The 17,582-nt window shown below is 49.8% G+C and overlaps 2 protein-coding genes across 2 annotated transcripts; both read right to left on the minus strand.

The window, feature by feature from the left end:
* Positions 1-8: 8 nt before the first annotated feature.
* LOC134163188 (tubulin beta-1 chain) lies at positions 9-2,815 on the minus strand. Its single transcript, XM_062617810.1, has 4 exons — positions 2,651-2,815; positions 1,892-2,000; positions 1,510-1,620; positions 9-1,292 (listed from the first exon to the last, which is right to left on the minus strand). Exons 1-4 carry the CDS (start codon positions 2,705-2,707, stop codon positions 232-234), a joined length of 1,338 nt encoding a protein of 445 aa, XP_062473794.1. The 5' UTR covers positions 2,708-2,815; the 3' UTR covers positions 9-231.
* A 10,902-nt stretch (positions 2,816-13,717) lies between these two features.
* On the minus strand, positions 13,718-16,785 carry LOC134163185 (tubulin beta-2 chain-like). Its single transcript, XM_062617805.1, has 4 exons — positions 16,632-16,785; positions 16,011-16,119; positions 15,229-15,339; positions 13,718-15,011 (listed from the first exon to the last, which is right to left on the minus strand). The coding sequence occupies exons 1-4, from the start codon at positions 16,776-16,778 to the stop codon at positions 13,951-13,953; spliced, it is 1,428 nt and encodes a 475-aa protein (XP_062473789.1). The 5' UTR covers positions 16,779-16,785; the 3' UTR covers positions 13,718-13,950.
* Between the last annotated feature and the right edge of the window lie 797 nt (positions 16,786-17,582).

A 17,582-nucleotide genomic window follows, 5' to 3' on the forward strand; every position in this document is an offset into this window, starting at 1 on the left:
AGAAAACATTATCTAGAATACATGCCTTTATGTGCTCTTAACATTAAAGGGGAAGAACATTGTAATAACTGGGATTCAGAGTTGTTACATGGAGAAATTTGTCAAAGTTACAAGAACTGAGAGGATAATTTGGTACACTGTTTCTAGAGAGCATGCTTCACCACCACTACCAGAAAGAAGTCGCTTAGTACACATGCCTACTTTAGAGAAGTTCTTTGAATACTACAGGACTTAAGCCTCATCCTCCTCTCCCTCCTCTTCAAATTCCCCCTGCTCATCAGCAGTGGCATCCTGGTACTGCTGGTATTCGGAGACCAGGTCATTCATGTTGCTCTCTGCCTCCGTGAACTCCATCTCATCCATGCCCTCACCGGTGTACCAGTGCAAGAAAGCCTTGCGCCGGAACATGGCCGTGAACTGCTCTGAGATCCTCTTGAAGAGCTCCTGGATAGCCGTGCTGTTGCCAATGAAGGTGGCAGACATCTTGAGGCCACGCGGGGGGATGTCGCAGACGGCCGTCTTCACGTTGTTGGGGATCCACTCCACAAAGTAGCTGCTGTTCTTGTTCTGCACGTTGAGCATCTGCTCGTCCACCTCCTTCATGGACATGCGGCCCCGGAAGATGGCGGCCACCGTCAGGTAGCGGCCGTGGCGTGGGTCGCAGGCGGCCATCATGTTCTTGGAGTCGAACATCTGCTGGGTGAGCTCGGGCACCGTCAGGGCTCGGTACTGCTGGCTGCCGCGGCTGGTGAGCGGCGCGAAGCCCGGCATGAAGAAGTGCAGCCGCGGGAAAGGCACCATGTTGACCGCCAGCTTGCGCAGGTCGGCGTTCAGCTGGCCGGGGAAGCGGAGGCAGGTGGTCACGCCGCTCATGGTGGCCGACACCAGGTGGTTGAGGTCCCCGTACGTCGGGGTGGTCAGCTTCAGGGTGCGGAAGCAGATGTCGTACAGGGCCTCGTTGTCGATGCAGTAGGTCTCGTCCGTGTTCTCCACCAGCTGGTGCACAGAGAGGGTGGCATTGTAGGGCTCCACCACCGTGTCCGACACCTTGGGAGAGGGCATGACGCTGAAGGTGTTCATGATGCGGTCGGGGTACTCCTCACGGATCTTGCTGATGAGCAGGGTGCCCATCCCAGAGCCCGTGCCACCACCCAGCGAGTGGGTCAGCTGGAAGCCCTGCAGGCAGTCGCAGCTCTCCGACTCCTTCCTCACCACATCCAGGACAGAGTCCACCAGCTCAGCGCCTTCCGTGTAGTGCCCCTTGGCCCAGTTGTTGCCAGCCCCACTCTGACCTGCGGGGCACACCAGAAGCAAGGTGCCCTGTTAGTAGGCCCCCAAGCAGGAACAGAGATGATGTCACCTCTCCTGCCCCACAGCCTGCACCCCTCACCTTCATCCCCCTTGTGCTACTGGCATTCACGTCTCCCAGGGTCATCTGCATGTTTGCTCCAAGTCCTTTCTGTGCACAGAGCTCCCAGTCTGGGACTCCTCCATCCCACACTCACTCACCAAAGACAAAGTTGTCAGGCCGGAAGATCTGTCCAAAGGGGCCGGAGCGCACAGAGTCCATTGTGCCAGGCTCCAGGTCCACCAGGATGGCACGCGGGACGTATTTGTTACCTGCAGGAGAAACCAGTACCAGCATGAGCCCTACAGTTGGCAGCCAGTGTCACAGGACCCCTGCTGTGCTCCATTCCACTTCCCTGCATTTTACTGGAGACACACTGTCTAGATCAAGACTACTGTGTTATCAGAGCCATTCTGAGAACAAAGCTCTCTTAGAGGAGTCACTGGCAGGTGACAGCTCTTTTTCAGGGATTTTTCCAGCCTTAGTGAGCTGGCATGTCTGCCCCATTTATTTAAAGGCATCTGATGAAGCAGACACACTTACCAGCAGCTTCATTGTAGTAGACATTGATCCTTTCCAGCTGCAGGTCGCTGTCCCCATGATAGCTGCCTGTGGGATCAATGCCATGCTCATCGCTGATGACCTCCCAGAACTAGAAATATTTGGAGAACAGCAGTTGTTAACCACAGCTGGCCAGTGCCAATCACACACACCAGCACAGTCTGTACATGCCATTTCCTGACCACTCCCTTGCATAGCAGCGCAGCTGCCCTGGAGGAAGGTGAGGCAGCACAGAAGGCTTTCCCTGACCACAGCAGCTGAAGGCAAGCAGGCAGCTGAGCACCAAACTGTGAGTTAATTCTTTTATTGCTTATATCCAAAGGATGACAGTGCCCAGGTATCTCAGCTTAGTCTTCTCCCATTGTCTAGCAGGGGCATAAGACACTCTAGGCATTACAAGAGGATGACACCTGTAACACCCTCAGTGAGGGGGCTCTCTATAGCACTGAAACACCTCTTGCTCCCTCAGCGGCCGGCACCAGTGAGGCGGGGAAGAAAGGGAGGCAGCAGGTCGGATGCCGCTGCTGCTCGTGGAAAAGCGGGGCGGGCAGCGAAAGACGGGAGCCAGGGCACAGCCCAGCCGGCGCCCAGCACAGAGGAGGGTCAGACTGCCGGAGACGGGAGCAGGAGCCGCGATGTTTTATCAAGCCCCGGGCTACTCTCCCTTTGGGGACGGGGCGGCGTGCGACCCCAGGGTCCCACAGTCGCACACCGGGAATCGCCCCCCTCTCCCGCCCCTACCTTGGCGCCGATCTGGTTTCCGCACTGCCCGGCCTGGATGTGCACGATCTCACGCATGGTGCTGGTGTCCCCTGCTGCCCCGCACGCACACCACCCTCCCACCACTCCCGCACTCTCCACTGCGGAGGCCGCGCCCCGCGCCCCCCCATTAAATCGGGCGCCGTGCCCCGCCCCGCCGGTGACTTCATGCGGCGGAGCCAATGGGCGCATGGGGTTGGGGTGGTGCTGTGGCGTTGTCTCCCGCTCCGCGGTTGGAGTGCGGCGGGCGTGGAGCGCTGGAGGGGGTTCGCCCTCAGCCGGTGGGAGGGAGAGCGGCCGGAATTGCACGCGGCGTGGTGGGTGTTGGGCCGAAAAGGTGGAAAATAAACCCAAAAACTCCAACCTCCCAAACTGCTCTTAGTGCACCTGTCGGGAGTTCATCCCATTACTTTCTTTGCCGCTGCTGTGTTTTTAGCACCTGTGAAACCTGTGTTTCTAGCTCAGGCCTCCGTAATCGTGTTTTGGTATGTTTTAAGCCCAAGAATCATCTCTCCATATCTCAGAGACCTGCAGCACATGGGGACTGGGTGGCTGCAATAGACCCCACAGCCATGCTCAAGCAGCACAACCCTGCTTCAGATAGTGCTGCCAAACCTGTGTGTGTAGAGCTCTGACCTCAGGAATGCAGAAGGCTGCCATGAAACTTGATGATGTTACTAAAGAATGGCTTTGTCTGGAGTGATCTGGCTGCGACAGGAGTTGGAACACACGTAGGAGTGGGATAAGTGCAGGTCAAGGGAGGACATTCTCCCCCTCTGCTCTGGTGAGACCCCTACCTCTGACTCTGGAGTCCTCAGTACAGGAAAGACATGGACCTGTTGGAGGGGGTCCAGAGGAGAGACACAAAAATTATCAGAGGGATGGAACACCTCTACTGGGGTTGTTCAGCCTGGAGAAGACTCCAGTGAGACCTTATTGTGGCCTTTCAGCTCTTAAAAGGGGCCTATAAGAAGATGGAGAAAGACTTCAGCAGGCCCTGTTGCAATAGGGTTAGGGATGATAGTTTTAAAGAGGGGAGATTCAGGCTGGATGTGAGGAAAAGAATTCTTTGCAATGAGGGTGGTAAAACCCTGGCACAGGTTGGCCCGAAAGGTGGTGGATGTGCCATCCCAGGAGACCTTCAAGACCAGGCTGGGTGGGGCTCTGAGCAACCTGCTCTAGTTGAAGATGTCCCTGCTCATTGCAGGAGGATTGGACCAGATGACCTTTGAAAGTCCTTTCAATCCAAACCATTCTATGATTCTATGATAAGTTGCATGCTGTCCTACCAGACACCTGCCACACATCTCATTTTGGAAGATTTTGGATCCTGCTCCCAGCATGTCTGCTTGCCCAGTCATAGAAATAAACTGAACAGATGTACGTGGCAGATGACTGAGAGAGGAGCGACAAGTTCAAGAACAACAGTAAGAACACTATATTTGAACCAACTGAGATACACCTGAATCTGCACTGCTGCTGAGAAGGGTATCCAAAATAAATTTCAGCAGGGTCTATAATGGATTGTGCAGAAACTATTGAATGTGACTATAAAAACATTAATTGATTCACAGCTTTAAATTTTTCAATAGTGAAAGAAAGTTTGGCACACAGCTGGCTGGCTTGGTGAGGACAGCTTTACACAGAGACCAGGGAAGGGAGCTGACAACCCACAATCAAACAGGGAAGCAGTGGATCATGTTAGCCTCATATTCAGCACAACAGACCTGGAAGGGGTCCCCCTCAAGCACAATATGAAGTGCTGAGGGGACAACATGACAGGACATTGGTGGAGGGAGGCAGTCTCTTTAGGAAGGATGGACTGGGAAGGCAAGGAAGGAGAGTCACCATTTGTGTGAGAGTAGCAGAAACGGACAGACCTCTGCCTGGGGGTGAATGGTGAGCCAGCTGAGATCTAAAGGGTCAGTATTAGTGGTCAAACCAATGTATACTATGCTGCGCTGGCTAAACACCTTCTGATCAGGAAGAGAAGTAAGTAAGACCTTTGGAGAACTAGAATTAGTCTTGCATTCACAGGCCCTAGTCCTCAAGGGGGACTTCAACATCCCCAATATCTGCTGTAGGGACAGCACAGCAAGGTACAAGCAATCCAGGAGTTTTGTGGAGTGCATTGATGATAATTTCCTGGCACAGATGACCAAGGAATTCAAAGGCAGACACACTACTGGACCTGGTACTTACAAGCAAGGAAGAAGTCAGGGTTATGAAGGCTCAGGGCAGCCCTGGCTGCAGTGACCATGAGATAGTGGAGTTCAAGATCCCAATAGAAGAGAACAAGGCAACTTGCAGGATCACAGTTTCCTGATCTTCAGGAGAGCAGGTGTTAGCCTTTCCAGGTATCTGTCTGGAAGAATCCTGGAGGAGATGGTCCTCAAGAAAAGAGTCCAGGATAGCTGGTTGATTTTCAGGAATCACCTCTTCCAGCCTCAAGAATGGCTCATGCCAACAAACAGGAAATCAAGCAAAGGTGGCAGGAGGCCTGTATGGATGAACAAGGAGCTTCTGAGTAAACACAAATAGAAAAAAGGAAGCATTCAGGAGGTGGAAGTAGAGTAAGGTGATCCAGGAGCAACCAGTGTCTTAGTGTGCAGGGTTAGGAAAGGTTAGGAAAGTCAAAGCAAAGGATGTGAAAAAGACTTCTACAGGTCCATCTGCAGCAAAAGGGAGTCTTGGGGAAAAAATAGACCCACTACTGAATATGGCAGGGACATTTTCAGTGAAAAAACAGCATAGGAAAAGCTCGACATAGAGAAACCTGAGGTACTGGAACATCTGTCATATGAGGAGAGGCTGAGATCTGGGACTCATTGTCCTGGAGAAGGTTCAGGGGACTCTTACAAATGTGTATAAATACTTTATGGGAAATAGTGAAAAAGATGGAGCAAAGCTTTTCTCAGTGGTGCCCAGTGCCAGTGGGAGAGGCAATGGGCACAAACCACAAATAAAAGAAATTCCCTCTAAACATAAGAAAAAACTTTTTTCTCTGACACAGGTTGCCCAGGGAGGTTTTGGACTCTCCATTCTTGGAGATATACAAAACCCAAGTGGACGCAACCATGATTAACCTGCCCTAGCTGACCCTCCCAGGCAATCGTCAGAGGTCCTGGCCAATCTCCACAATTCTGTGATCATCTGAAAGGGAGAGGAAGGAGTGGGAGGCTGTGTGTGACCAACAAAACAGATGGGTTTATTGATCTCTGTCACAATACACTACAACAATTGCAATTAAAACAGCTTCAAAACCACAGATTTTTGAAAAGGAGAGGTAAAAATTTATGTGGCAAATCATTACCACTATCAATAAGAAAGGTAACTGCAGCCAAAATAAACAAAATTGTTTACATGTTACTCCTTAACGATACTTAACACAGTATAAATCAATGGATAATGTCAGTGGTTTCACTCAATGTTTTGCTTTATGGCAGGAAATACTAGTGGATAAGGAAGTACCTTATCTTTGCCCAGCATTTGGCTGCTTGGAAAAATACTTTGGTCATATTTTCAAAAGTGGCTTTCAGTTTGCTCCACTGAATTGACTTGCTTGTCAACTGCAGGTCTTTTTCTCCTGTAGCGCGGAAACCTCAGCTGCTGTGAAATGTCACAAGCAGGGACTGGCTCAAGCTTTGCAACACATGGAATTACATGTGGTGTTTTTACACATGGCTTTTTCAATCACAAAAAATCCAGACTTGTGCTGGCACTGAGATATTTTTCACCAAATTCCCTTGAAGTTTGTGTTCTTTATATCCCAGCTGTTGTCAGTATTTTCCTTTGACACATTTCTGCAATCCTTAATCACAGGCAGTCTTTGTTATTGCTCACACAACACATGCATATACATTTCTACTTGCTGTAGCCATAACTCACCCTTTTGAGCAGTAGTAGGCGGTTACATCTTCTCACTAGTGGTGGAACTACAATACAATTGCACCTCTGGCATTCCTGGGGGCATCCACACAGGCATCAAGGGGCTTTTTGGGCGCCAAAGTGTTCCTGGAAATCTACAAAATACCAACTTGCAGCATTTTGGTCCCTCTCCTGAAAGCATCTGAACATTCCTTGAGATGTCTTCTTCCCACCTACACAGTGTCCTCCTACTGTCCTTCATAGTTATTCCACTAAGGATTCTGAGCTCTTATTAGGAAACTAATTCTTAGATGCTATAGCACTGGTCTCTTTGTAAATCCGCTCTAGTTTCTGGGGGTGATATAGCTCCAGGGTTTAAAACTGAGTACCTAGAGAGAGGTAGATGTTTATGTGCATACCTTCCCTCACCTACAGCAGTGCTGAACACCCGTGAGCACACAGTGAAGCAAATTAAATGTTGATCACTTGAATGTAAGTTCAGAACCCTCCATTTTGGAAAATGATTCAACAAATCTTAGCCCTCAGTGCTATTTAAGTAGATATGGGAGTTCCCTGTTGTATTTTTTTTAACACAGCTCCATAAACTCTAAGTGTTCATTGTTGCAAGTGAAATTCAAAACTCTCCCATTCACAGCAAGACAGTGCATGTGCCACTGGGCAGCCAAAGCTCTGCCAGCAGCCCCCCTGCCTGCTCCCTGCCTGCACCAAACCTTGTCTTCCCAGTTTCCAGGGCAACAGCAGAGCCCAGGAGATGGATGCACAAGGGAGGCAACAGGGTTCCCACAACATTTTCACGTCTGTCTGTAATTTCCCATTGTTCAGAAAAGAATCACAAATGTACAAATGTGACAGCTGCTCAAGCATACAAAATGTCTGCCTGTGGCTTCAGTCTCACTTACTTGCAATGGGTGACGTCACATATTGCTCAGGCGTGTATACCAGAGACCGCATGATGTTTTGAGTCTTTCTGAAGGTACTCGAACGAGCAGGCTCTGTTCATCAGCTTATTGTTTGCCTCCTATCTCATAACGGTGATATTCCCATCTGATGAGTACTGTCTGAGGTCACCTTTAGAACCCAGTGCTAATCATTTGCAATGTGCGTGCAGATAAAAGAATATTTCTGACAGCAAAAGGGTGGAATAATTGTGAAGGAGGTTTTAATTCCAGTAATAAAATACCAAAAAGGAAAATCTATTTTTATTTCAAAATTACAACCTAACACAGGCGCTAAAGCAATTAAATACTACACAGCTGAGCATGCTTTTATGAATGAGCAAAAGCAGTTTCATTGCAGAGTCCTCTGTACATGTGTTTATTGTGCCTGAGGGTTTGTGTGTTTGGCGAAGGACAAAAGAGGAGAGAGAATAAACGCGTGAGAGAGCATCACATAACAAAGCTATTTAGGGCACTGCAAATCTAAAATGACCCGTGTTCCTTTTGAGGGAAGAACTGTTTGTTCATGAACACAATATTTCTTCCACACCCTATGGTTTCTCTTGTGAACTTAGATTATAGCCACCCAGAGTCAGGAATTTCTGTGAATGTCATTGTGCAGGACACAGCAGACAGAACCCCACTCATCTGGCTTCCAAGGTCACCATAAACACGATCACATGTTGCAAAATTACTCCAGGAAGAAAAAAAACATGTTGAGCATCATCAGGCAGCAATTTACTGAGAAGAAGGGCAAAACAATGCAGCCTCTCATTATTTCTGCTTGGCACACCAGATGTGATGGGGCAGGAGCCAGATGGCTGCCCCCATCCAGGCTGCATCTACCTTTTAAGATTGCTCAGTAGATGAAATATGTCTGCTATCTCTACAAACTGGGTCCTTCAGTCAAGAGATGACTAAGATTCCAGCACCAGTATAAATGAAAAACTGATATCATGTTTTCTAGGTTACTTTATATCTTGCACATCATCGAGAGCAAGGCACAGATAGCAACTTTGATCTGCTAGTCACTGTTTCTTTTGTTCCTTAGCCTCCTTGCTTTATCTTGCAATCCAGTAGTTACTTGTAACTCAAACTGATACTGAACAAACTCCAAACTTCATCCTTTGATGTCTGCTAAGAGATGCAGTAGTTTGTGGTGGGATTCAATGTACATGCTTTAAAGTTGCCATGGTTCTCTGCGGGAGAGTTGAGGGTGCCATCACACCAGGTGGTTGAATCTACTGAACATCTTGCTCTGCTCCCTCCTGCTTCCAGCTGCCTGCCTTTTCCTCCTCCTTTGCACCAGCTCTCCCCTTGGTGCACTCCGTAATCCAAGAAGCAGCTTCTTCCCCATCCCCAGTTTACTGTCTCTAACTATGAAGTTTAGGGAGCTGAACTGACTTGTAAAGGGGTCAGACATGCCCTGGAGCTGCCTAAGGGAAATAACACAAAGGTAACATCTGAAGCAAGGCAAGGGAAATAGGACCATCCCTTTTAGCAGCTGGAAGATACTGAATCAGTCCAGCCCAGTCAATTGGCAGTTTTCTCAATGCACTGGAAATCTCTAATGCAAGCTTTCTCACAGCCTGCTAGGGTAGAGCTGGAATCACAGCTGGAATTTCCAAAAACCAGCCATACAATTAATTTATTAACTATAAGACCAGCATTGTGCTGGATGCAGAGCAGCAGACTGTAAGTCAATGCTTGAATTTCATTTCATGTTTGTAAAGCTTGTTGTGAGGCCATTTAAATCCAGCTTGAAAACCCTGTTTAATTATTCACCACAGAGGCAGGCAGTATCTTTCTATTACATTCACAGAAAATGTGGAAACATTTTTCAGTGCAAAACAACAGAGGACTGTTGACTGAACAAGCTACACAACCTCTGCCAGGGTAGCCACTTTGTCCTCTGAAGCAAGTGTTTTCACGTTCTGCTTAAGCTGGGTTATTAACCTGTTTGCTATTTGCTCTGTGCAATGATAGTGACACTCTTGCCAAAAAGAAAAGAAAGTATGCCCTAAACTTACCAAGTAAGAAAAATAATCTGGTTATCAAAGATGACATACAAGATATATTGAGACCACTTAGAAAATCTCTACCCTGCATGAACGAGATGTTAGTAAACAATAATTTAACAAAGCTGACTTGATTTTCTCCCTTATGAGAGGAATTCTGGCTGTGAGGGAAAAATGACTTTGAGTGAGAAGGAGGGAATGACCTACTCTTAAATTATTTCTTTTTTTTTTTTCCACACACTTCAAAAAGACACTATTTTTCTCTCTGGCAGAGTCACAAATAAAATCCTTGAAATGGGATTGAAGCAGGGAAACAGTTTGCTGCTTGTTAAACTGCTCAGGGAGAGGAAAGAGTTGTCACCTGCACTGTGTCCTTTGCTGGCAGAAGGGGAAGGGGGAGGAACAGGCTTCACAGCTCCCCTGATACCCTCCCCTTGCCTCAGACTCAAATGCTCGGAGGGCTCCAGCTGGACAAGTGTCCAAGAGAGTCAGGGCCAAAAAACGTCTTTTTTCAAAATGCACCATGGCCTCAGGCACTTTCCTGTGACTAAATGCTTCCATTTTAGATTTACATGTAGGCAAGCTAAAGATAACAGCCATCTAAAATGGAAGAATCTGAGCTCCAAGAGACTGCTCTTTCCCGTCTTAATAACAAACAGGCCTGGACAGGTAATTGCTGGAGTATCAAAAGACAGGTGCTTATAGCATGAATACATTTTTGATTTCTTCAAGAATTTCAGAATTCTTTAAGCACATATATTTGCACAGATACCTAGAAAGACCTATAAGCACTATACTCTTTTGAAGTATGCAGCATGTGATATCATCATCCATAAGCAGATCTGCCTGCACAGAAGATTAGGATTTTGACTCATTTTTCAGAGAATTGGCTGGAGAAGAGACCAAAGATCTGGATTACCCTTCTTTCCTCAGGTTATAAGTCCTATTGCTACTTTGGTTTACTGTGTTCTTCACCTCATACCTTCTGGCAAGATACACCTGTCAACAAGATGGGCCTCAGGTTTAATTCTTAGATTATCACATTCATGCGACCACTGTATGTTTAGTGCAACCTGGTTTCTGATGTATAGGGACACCTCACATATGCTGAGAACTGTTAATGCTCCCACCTGGCAGACCAGGAAACACCTGTTAGAAAACAGATGTAGGACTGTGTTCTCAACAGGTACTCAAGCGGTTTGAAGAACCAGACCACATATTGGACTATCCTTTCACAACGCTGACAGACCAGTCTACAGTCAGTCTACACTGATGTACCAGTCTACAGTGGTACAACAGCATAGACTGAGGTCCCGGAACCAAACAGCAAAGAGAAATTAGGAGAGATGGCATCTCAGTGCTACCACAGCTCATTCCATTTCTATTTAAATCTACATACTACCTGTAGCTGTTTTTACAGCCTTATTTAGACTTACCATCTTACATCTACCAAGACAAAACATTTGAGTTGTTTGCCTTGGTCAAGACATTTTGCTAATGTGCTTAAAAATACCACATTCTTAAAGGGAACAAAAAGAGAGGTTGTTCCTTCCCCAACACCATCAGTTCTAATTGTCAACAGAGGCCACCACTGATATGTTGAAACAAAAATATAATGCTTGATATTATTAACTTCTGTTTCAACACAAATGAATCATTGTAAGTGGTTTAAGCTGCACACCATTAAGTCTGTACTATCTATACTCATTTTTTCCAAACAGGATACCTCATGCAAGACCTTTAGCCTCATAGGCATCGTTCATCACATGGACAAATCAACACCCAATGGAGGTTAAGGCAGTCAGATTACTCAATTTGAAACCATTTCCATGGCTCTGCTTTCTTTGCGAAACAGAAAAAGTGCAACTATGAGCACTTGTGAAGACATCTGTTTGTTGTTTGGCATACAGCAGTCAGTCTCCAGTTTTTATAGTGAATGGTCTCCTGGGTGATAGATACAGCTAAAGCTAAAAGATCCAACAAAAAGAAAATGGTACTGCAGCCCGCAGGCCCACTGAGGAGACTCATTCTCCCTTATGGTTGACTTACTGTTCCCATCAAGAAGTTCTGAACCTTTCCTTTACATCTTCGAGTATCTCTATTCCCGCTATTTCTGTCAGCTACCAAAATAAGTTTGATTTTTATTTTTTTTTAAATGATTATGACTGGCAAATATGATGCATAGGATTTATGAAAGGACATGCTGCTGTCTAAAGTATCTCTATTTATGGCTTCTCTTCCACAACAGAAACAGGGAAAAAAAAAAACAACAATGAAACAGAATACAGCAATGTAGGCTGACACTCTGCTTCCTAGTAAGGGAGCTGTAGTGAAATGTGTCTCTTGTGTAGCTATATTTAAGGGTTAGCTAGAGACAGAGTGTAATTACACTAAGAATTACAAGCTAGACATGCTGAACACTGGTGAAACCTGCTATGGAAAGGCAAGGACCAGGTTCTTACCCTTTAAACTTTATTTCAATTCATTTGCTGGCTCTCCTCCTCAGCTTTACAAAGCTGTATGATAAACAGTTTCAAGTGCAACCCAGCTAGGTAATTCCAAGGGAAGGTTACTCTGACAACCAGATAAGGTGCTATTTCCCCAAAGGGCCCGAGGCAGCATGTATTCCCTCAGTTACTAAAACAACCTCAATGTGTTTAATGCTTAATCCTGTAACTGCTCAAGAGCTAGGAAATACAAGTACTACTATAGATATATACAGCTCTATATGTTTACTGACAGTTAAGGCAGCTTAAGTGCCTCTCACCCTTCTTTACATGGTGTACATCAGAAATGAAGCATATAGACCAGAGAAAAGCTTTACCAAGTGCCTGTTGTCCTTCATTCCAGGTTAATAGGTTTATCAGCAAAGGAACAGGGTATACCCAGAGCAGCATCTACAGGCAGTGAAGTCAATTAACAGAGCTAAACCAGGCAAGATATTATGCACAGCAGCTCCCTTTTGTCTTTATTCCACTAATGCCTTGCAACCATTTCATTGAAGGATTACAAAAGAGGCAGCACACATGGATATCAGCTCTTTCAGGGCCACCATAATTGTAGCATTGGCAGCAGCTCTCAAAGCAACACTTTCAGTACCGAAAAATTCCCCTAAGTGATGGTTGTGTGAACTAAGGACTATGCATACATTGGGCAACTGCTGTACTCAATGAGGGATTTTACTTGTTTCATAGAAAAGACTTGGACCCTGTAACTTCTGACAGCTGCCTTTTAGATTCACTCAGGGTTCCTGCATCCTCTAAGCATAGAGTCACATTGATTCCCCCTTGCTCACTGTAATGAAACCACACTTACCTTCACAAAGATGCACAACAGGGTTCTGCTACACTGCTCTCTCAGGTCTGTTTCCTGCTGCAGGGACCAAGAGCACCAAACAGTCCTGTAAATGTGTAACTTGTGAGGCAGGAAACTGCTCTTGTTAAGGTATTGATAGATTACTATTTCAAGACTGCATGTATGCTCTAGGCAGCATTTCAAGCCATGTTACCTAAAAAACTAGCCATCATCTCTCATCATCTAAATGGAATTTATTGCCTTGGTGAGTCGATCCCTTTACAGTTAAGGGCAGATTAGTGGCTATTTTTGGGAAACAATTTTATACCTGAAGAAGAAGCAGTTCAGGTTCTTAATGAAGCTCAAGTTGTATGTTAGTACAGACCCATGCCTCTTTGCATGGACATTTATACTGAGAGAGGAAGGTTAGGGGAAAGATAAAACGTCTCAGGTTCAAGTCAAATTTCAGGCAGCCACCCATACATATGTACTATAGGCCCCGGAACAGGTTAACTAATTGCTGCTGAATGGCAGAGGGGAAAGTCTGGAGCTATCCTGTCAAATCAGTTTTGACAGCTTGTAATGTGGGCTTCAATACCTTCTTGCTGACCTCACTACTATGTACATCCATGAATAGGAGATGCAGGATTCTCAAGTGCAGGGTCTTGTTTCTATTAGCCAAGGCAGCTTTCTGCTAGACAGAGGAGCGTCCCAACAATGAATCCACAGTTTCCATAAATTAGCTGCCATCTTAAGCTGAGCAAATCCATCTTCATGCTGTTAAATTCACAACCTAAGAAATCTTGTTTTATTGAACTTAGCCTTTCACTAAGGTTAAATACCTAAGAAGTGAAGCTACAGAAAACCACACAAGAGTTCTCTTACTCTAGAGAGAAATAAGAAAGAGGAGACAGTTTAGGACACAAAAAGCCTTTATGTTTGAGAAGTTAACCATTTCAACAGAGGACTCAGAAGTATTTTTGCAACTACTGTTACATTGGACAGTCAAGGATACAAAACTGCTGACAGAAGCAACAGTGGAGAGCACCAAATTAAAAAATGCATGCTTCAGCACAACTGCACAGATTCCTTCTCTCAATGAACACTTGCCTGCTCAGACTATACTTAACTCCTACCCATTTCAACCTTATGCCTCATCCTCCTCTCCCTCCTCTTCAAATTCCCCCTGCTCATCAGCAGTGGCATCCTGGTACTGCTGGTATTCGGAGACCAGGTCATTCATGTTGCTCTCTGCCTCCGTGAACTCCATCTCATCCATGCCCTCACCGGTGTACCAGTGCAAGAAAGCCTTGCGCCGGAACATGGCCGTGAACTGCTCCGAGATCCTCTTGAAGAGCTCCTGGATAGCCGTGCTGTTGCCAATGAAGGTGGCAGACATCTTGAGGCCACGCGGGGGGATGTCGCAGACGGCCGTCTTCACGTTGTTGGGGATCCACTCCACAAAGTAGCTGCTGTTCTTGTTCTGCACGTTGAGCATCTGCTCGTCCACCTCCTTCATGGACATGCGGCCCCGGAAGATGGCGGCCACCGTCAGGTAGCGGCCGTGGCGTGGGTCGCAGGCGGCCATCATGTTCTTGGAGTCGAACATCTGCTGGGTGAGCTCGGGCACCGTCAGGGCTCGGTACTGCTGGCTGCCGCGGCTGGTGAGCGGCGCGAAGCCCGGCATGAAGAAGTGCAGCCGCGGGAAAGGCACCATGTTGACCGCCAGCTTGCGCAGGTCGGCGTTCAGCTGGCCGGGGAAGCGGAGGCAGGTGGTCACGCCGCTCATGGTGGCCGACACCAGGTGGTTGAGGTCCCCGTACGTCGGGGTGGTCAGCTTCAGGGTGCGGAAGCAGATGTCGTACAGGGCCTCGTTGTCGATGCAGTAGGTCTCGTCCGTGTTCTCCACCAGCTGGTGCACAGAGAGGGTGGCATTGTAGGGCTCCACCACCGTGTCCGACACCTTGGGAGAGGGCATGACGCTGAAGGTGTTCATGATGCGGTCGGGGTACTCCTCACGGATCTTGCTGATGAGCAGGGTGCCCATCCCAGAGCCCGTGCCACCGCCCAGCGAGTGGGTCAGCTGGAAGCCCTGCAGGCAGTCGCAGCTCTCCGACTCCTTCCTCACCACATCCAGGACAGAGTCCACCAGCTCAGCGCCTTCCGTGTAGTGCCCCTTGGCCCAGTTGTTGCCAGCCCCGCTCTGACCTGCGGGGCACACCAGAAGCAAGGTGCCCCGTTAGTAGGCCCCCAAGCAGGAACAGAGATGATGTCACCTCTCCTGCCCCACAGCCTGCACCCCTCACCTTCATCCCCATTGTGCTACTGGCATTCACGTCCCCCAGGGTCACCTGCATGCTTGCTCCAAGTCCTTTCTGTGCACAGAGCTCCCAGTCTGGGACTCCTCCATCCCACACTCACTCACCAAAGACAAAGTTGTCAGGCCGGAAGATCTGTCCAAAGGGGCCGGAGCGCACAGAGTCCATTGTGCCAGGCTCCAGGTCCACCAGGATGGCACGTGGGACGTATTTGTTACCTGCAGGAGAAACCAGCACCAGCATTATGGGAGCCCTACTGTGCTCTCTTCTGCCTCACCACAATTCATTGCCTAGGAATTGCTCATGACTTGGAGGATTAGTGAATTTGGGGATTGGAATACAAAGCATCTTGCTGTACAAAGAGATGCTGAGAAAATGGGGACTGTTCAGCCTGTAAAAGAGAAGGCTGAATGGAAGCCTCATAGCACACTTCTAATATCTGAAGGGGGCCTATAAGGATGCTGGGGAAGGACTCCATTAGGGAATTTAGTGATAGGACAAGGGGTTGTGGGTTTAAACTTAAACTGGGGAAGTTTACGTTAGATATAAGGAAGAAATTCTTTACTGTGAGGGTGGTGAGGCACTGGAATGGGTTGCCCAGGGAAGTGGCAAATGCTCCATCCTTAGCAGTGTTTGAAGCCAGGTTGGAAGGGGCTTTAAGCAACCTGGTCTAGTGCTAGGTATCCCTGCCCCTGGCAGAGGGGGTGGATGACCTTCAAGTTTCGTCCAACCCAAACCATTCTATAATTCCATGATTTAAGCTGTGCCTGGACACCACCCACAGCAGGGAGGGCGAGGGCACAGCCTCCATGGGCAGGAGGCACTGGGGGCCGCCTCAGCTGCCAACCCCAGCGGCACAGGAAAGAAGCTCATTACAGGGGGTCCTTACCGGTGGCTTCATTGTAGTAGACATTGATCCTTTCCAGCTGCAGGTCGCTGTCCCCGTGGTAGCTGCCCGTGGGGTCGATTCCATGCTCATCACTGATGACCTCCCAGAACTGCGGGGACCGGGTGGGGTTAACGGGAGGTGAAGGGGGGCCAGCGCCGCCACGCCCCGCCCGCGCCCCCCCGGCCAAAGCCCCGCCACGTGGCGCGCGGGGATTTGCCACGCGTGGGGGCGGCCCCCGCCAGACGCGGACACCACCGCGCCCCGGCCCCCCCCCCCCCCCGACGGGAGGGGTGTGGCACCAGATCGGTGCCCCCTTCACCCCCCACACCAGGGACCCGCATCCCGCGGGGGGCGGATGCACGGCACCGCCGCACCCCCAGTCTTCCCCCAGCCTAAAGGCGCGCCGAGCCCACACCGCGGAACCCCCTCATGTCGCGACAGCCAGGAACCGCCCGCGCAGACGCTCCCGCGGCGGTGCTCCCCTCCGCAGGCGGAACACGGGTTCTCCCTGAAGCGCTCTCCGCGGGACACGCGGTGCCTGGCTAGAGCGGGCACCGCCCCACGCCCGGCAGCGCTCCGCGCACGGAGCTCCCCATAGACGGCCAGGACGCCGGCCCGTACCTTGGCTCCGATCTGGTTTCCGCACTGCCCGGCCTGGATGTGCACGATCTCACGCATGGTGCCGGTGTTCGCTGCTGCCCCTCTCTCGCACCTTCTCCGCCTGCTCTCACGCTCTCTGCTGCGGCGGCCGCGCCCCGCGGCCCCCATTAAATCGGGCGCCGTGCCCCGCCCCGCCGGTGACTTCATGCGGGAGAAGCGCGGAGCCAATGGGCGTTCGGGGGCGGGGCGTGGCTGCGGCATTGTCTCCCGCAGCGGGGGGCGGGGCCTGCGGTAAGGGGCGGGGCTTCCCGGGAGCGGGCGCGGCGCACCGGTACCGGTACCACCGCCCGTGCTCCGGCGCCCCGTTTCACTGCTGACCCCGGGGACAAAGGCGCCCAGGACGGTTGTGGGGGCCCGTCCTGGGCCGTCCGTGTGTAACCCTGCCCCGTCCCCCCGCCGCACGCGCCCTTTGTCCGGAGGCAACCGCAGCCTTTTGTTCCCCGGGACGAGCAGCTTTCCCTGCCGCAGCAGCGGGCGTTGCCGCGGGGAGGAGGGGGAGCCCGGCGGCTGCCCCCGCCCCCCACCGGTGCCTCCATTCACACGGCGCTGGCGGGGGACTCCACTACCCGCGGGGCACCACAAGCGCCGGTAGCTGCTGCCCATCTGCCCGCACAAGCCCACACCCGCGGGCAGCAGCCCCGCACCTCGGGCAAGGAGCCCTCGGACGGGCTGTGCCTCGTAAACCCCTGTCCGCCGGCCCTGCCCTCTACTCAGCCGTCCACCGGCTGCTACCACCAGCGGCCCTCGTCCAGACAGTAGGCAGCCGGTGCCGCCCGCAGGGCGCTTGGGCTTTTGAGGGAAAAGGGGTGTCCCTCGGATCGGCAGCGATCAGCTCTTGCAAATGCTCGGATAGTTGTGGATTTTCACACGCTGAGGGGTGAAGAAAGGGAAGAACTTGGGGTTATCAAGGGA

The sequence above is a fragment of the Pezoporus occidentalis genome, unplaced genomic scaffold (genome assembly GCF_034315485.1).
Source record: "Pezoporus occidentalis ecotype Australia unplaced genomic scaffold, CSIRO_AGI_Poc_V1 ctg2, whole genome shotgun sequence".
NCBI classification, from domain to species: Eukaryota; Metazoa; Chordata; class Aves; order Psittaciformes; family Psittacidae; genus Pezoporus; species Pezoporus occidentalis.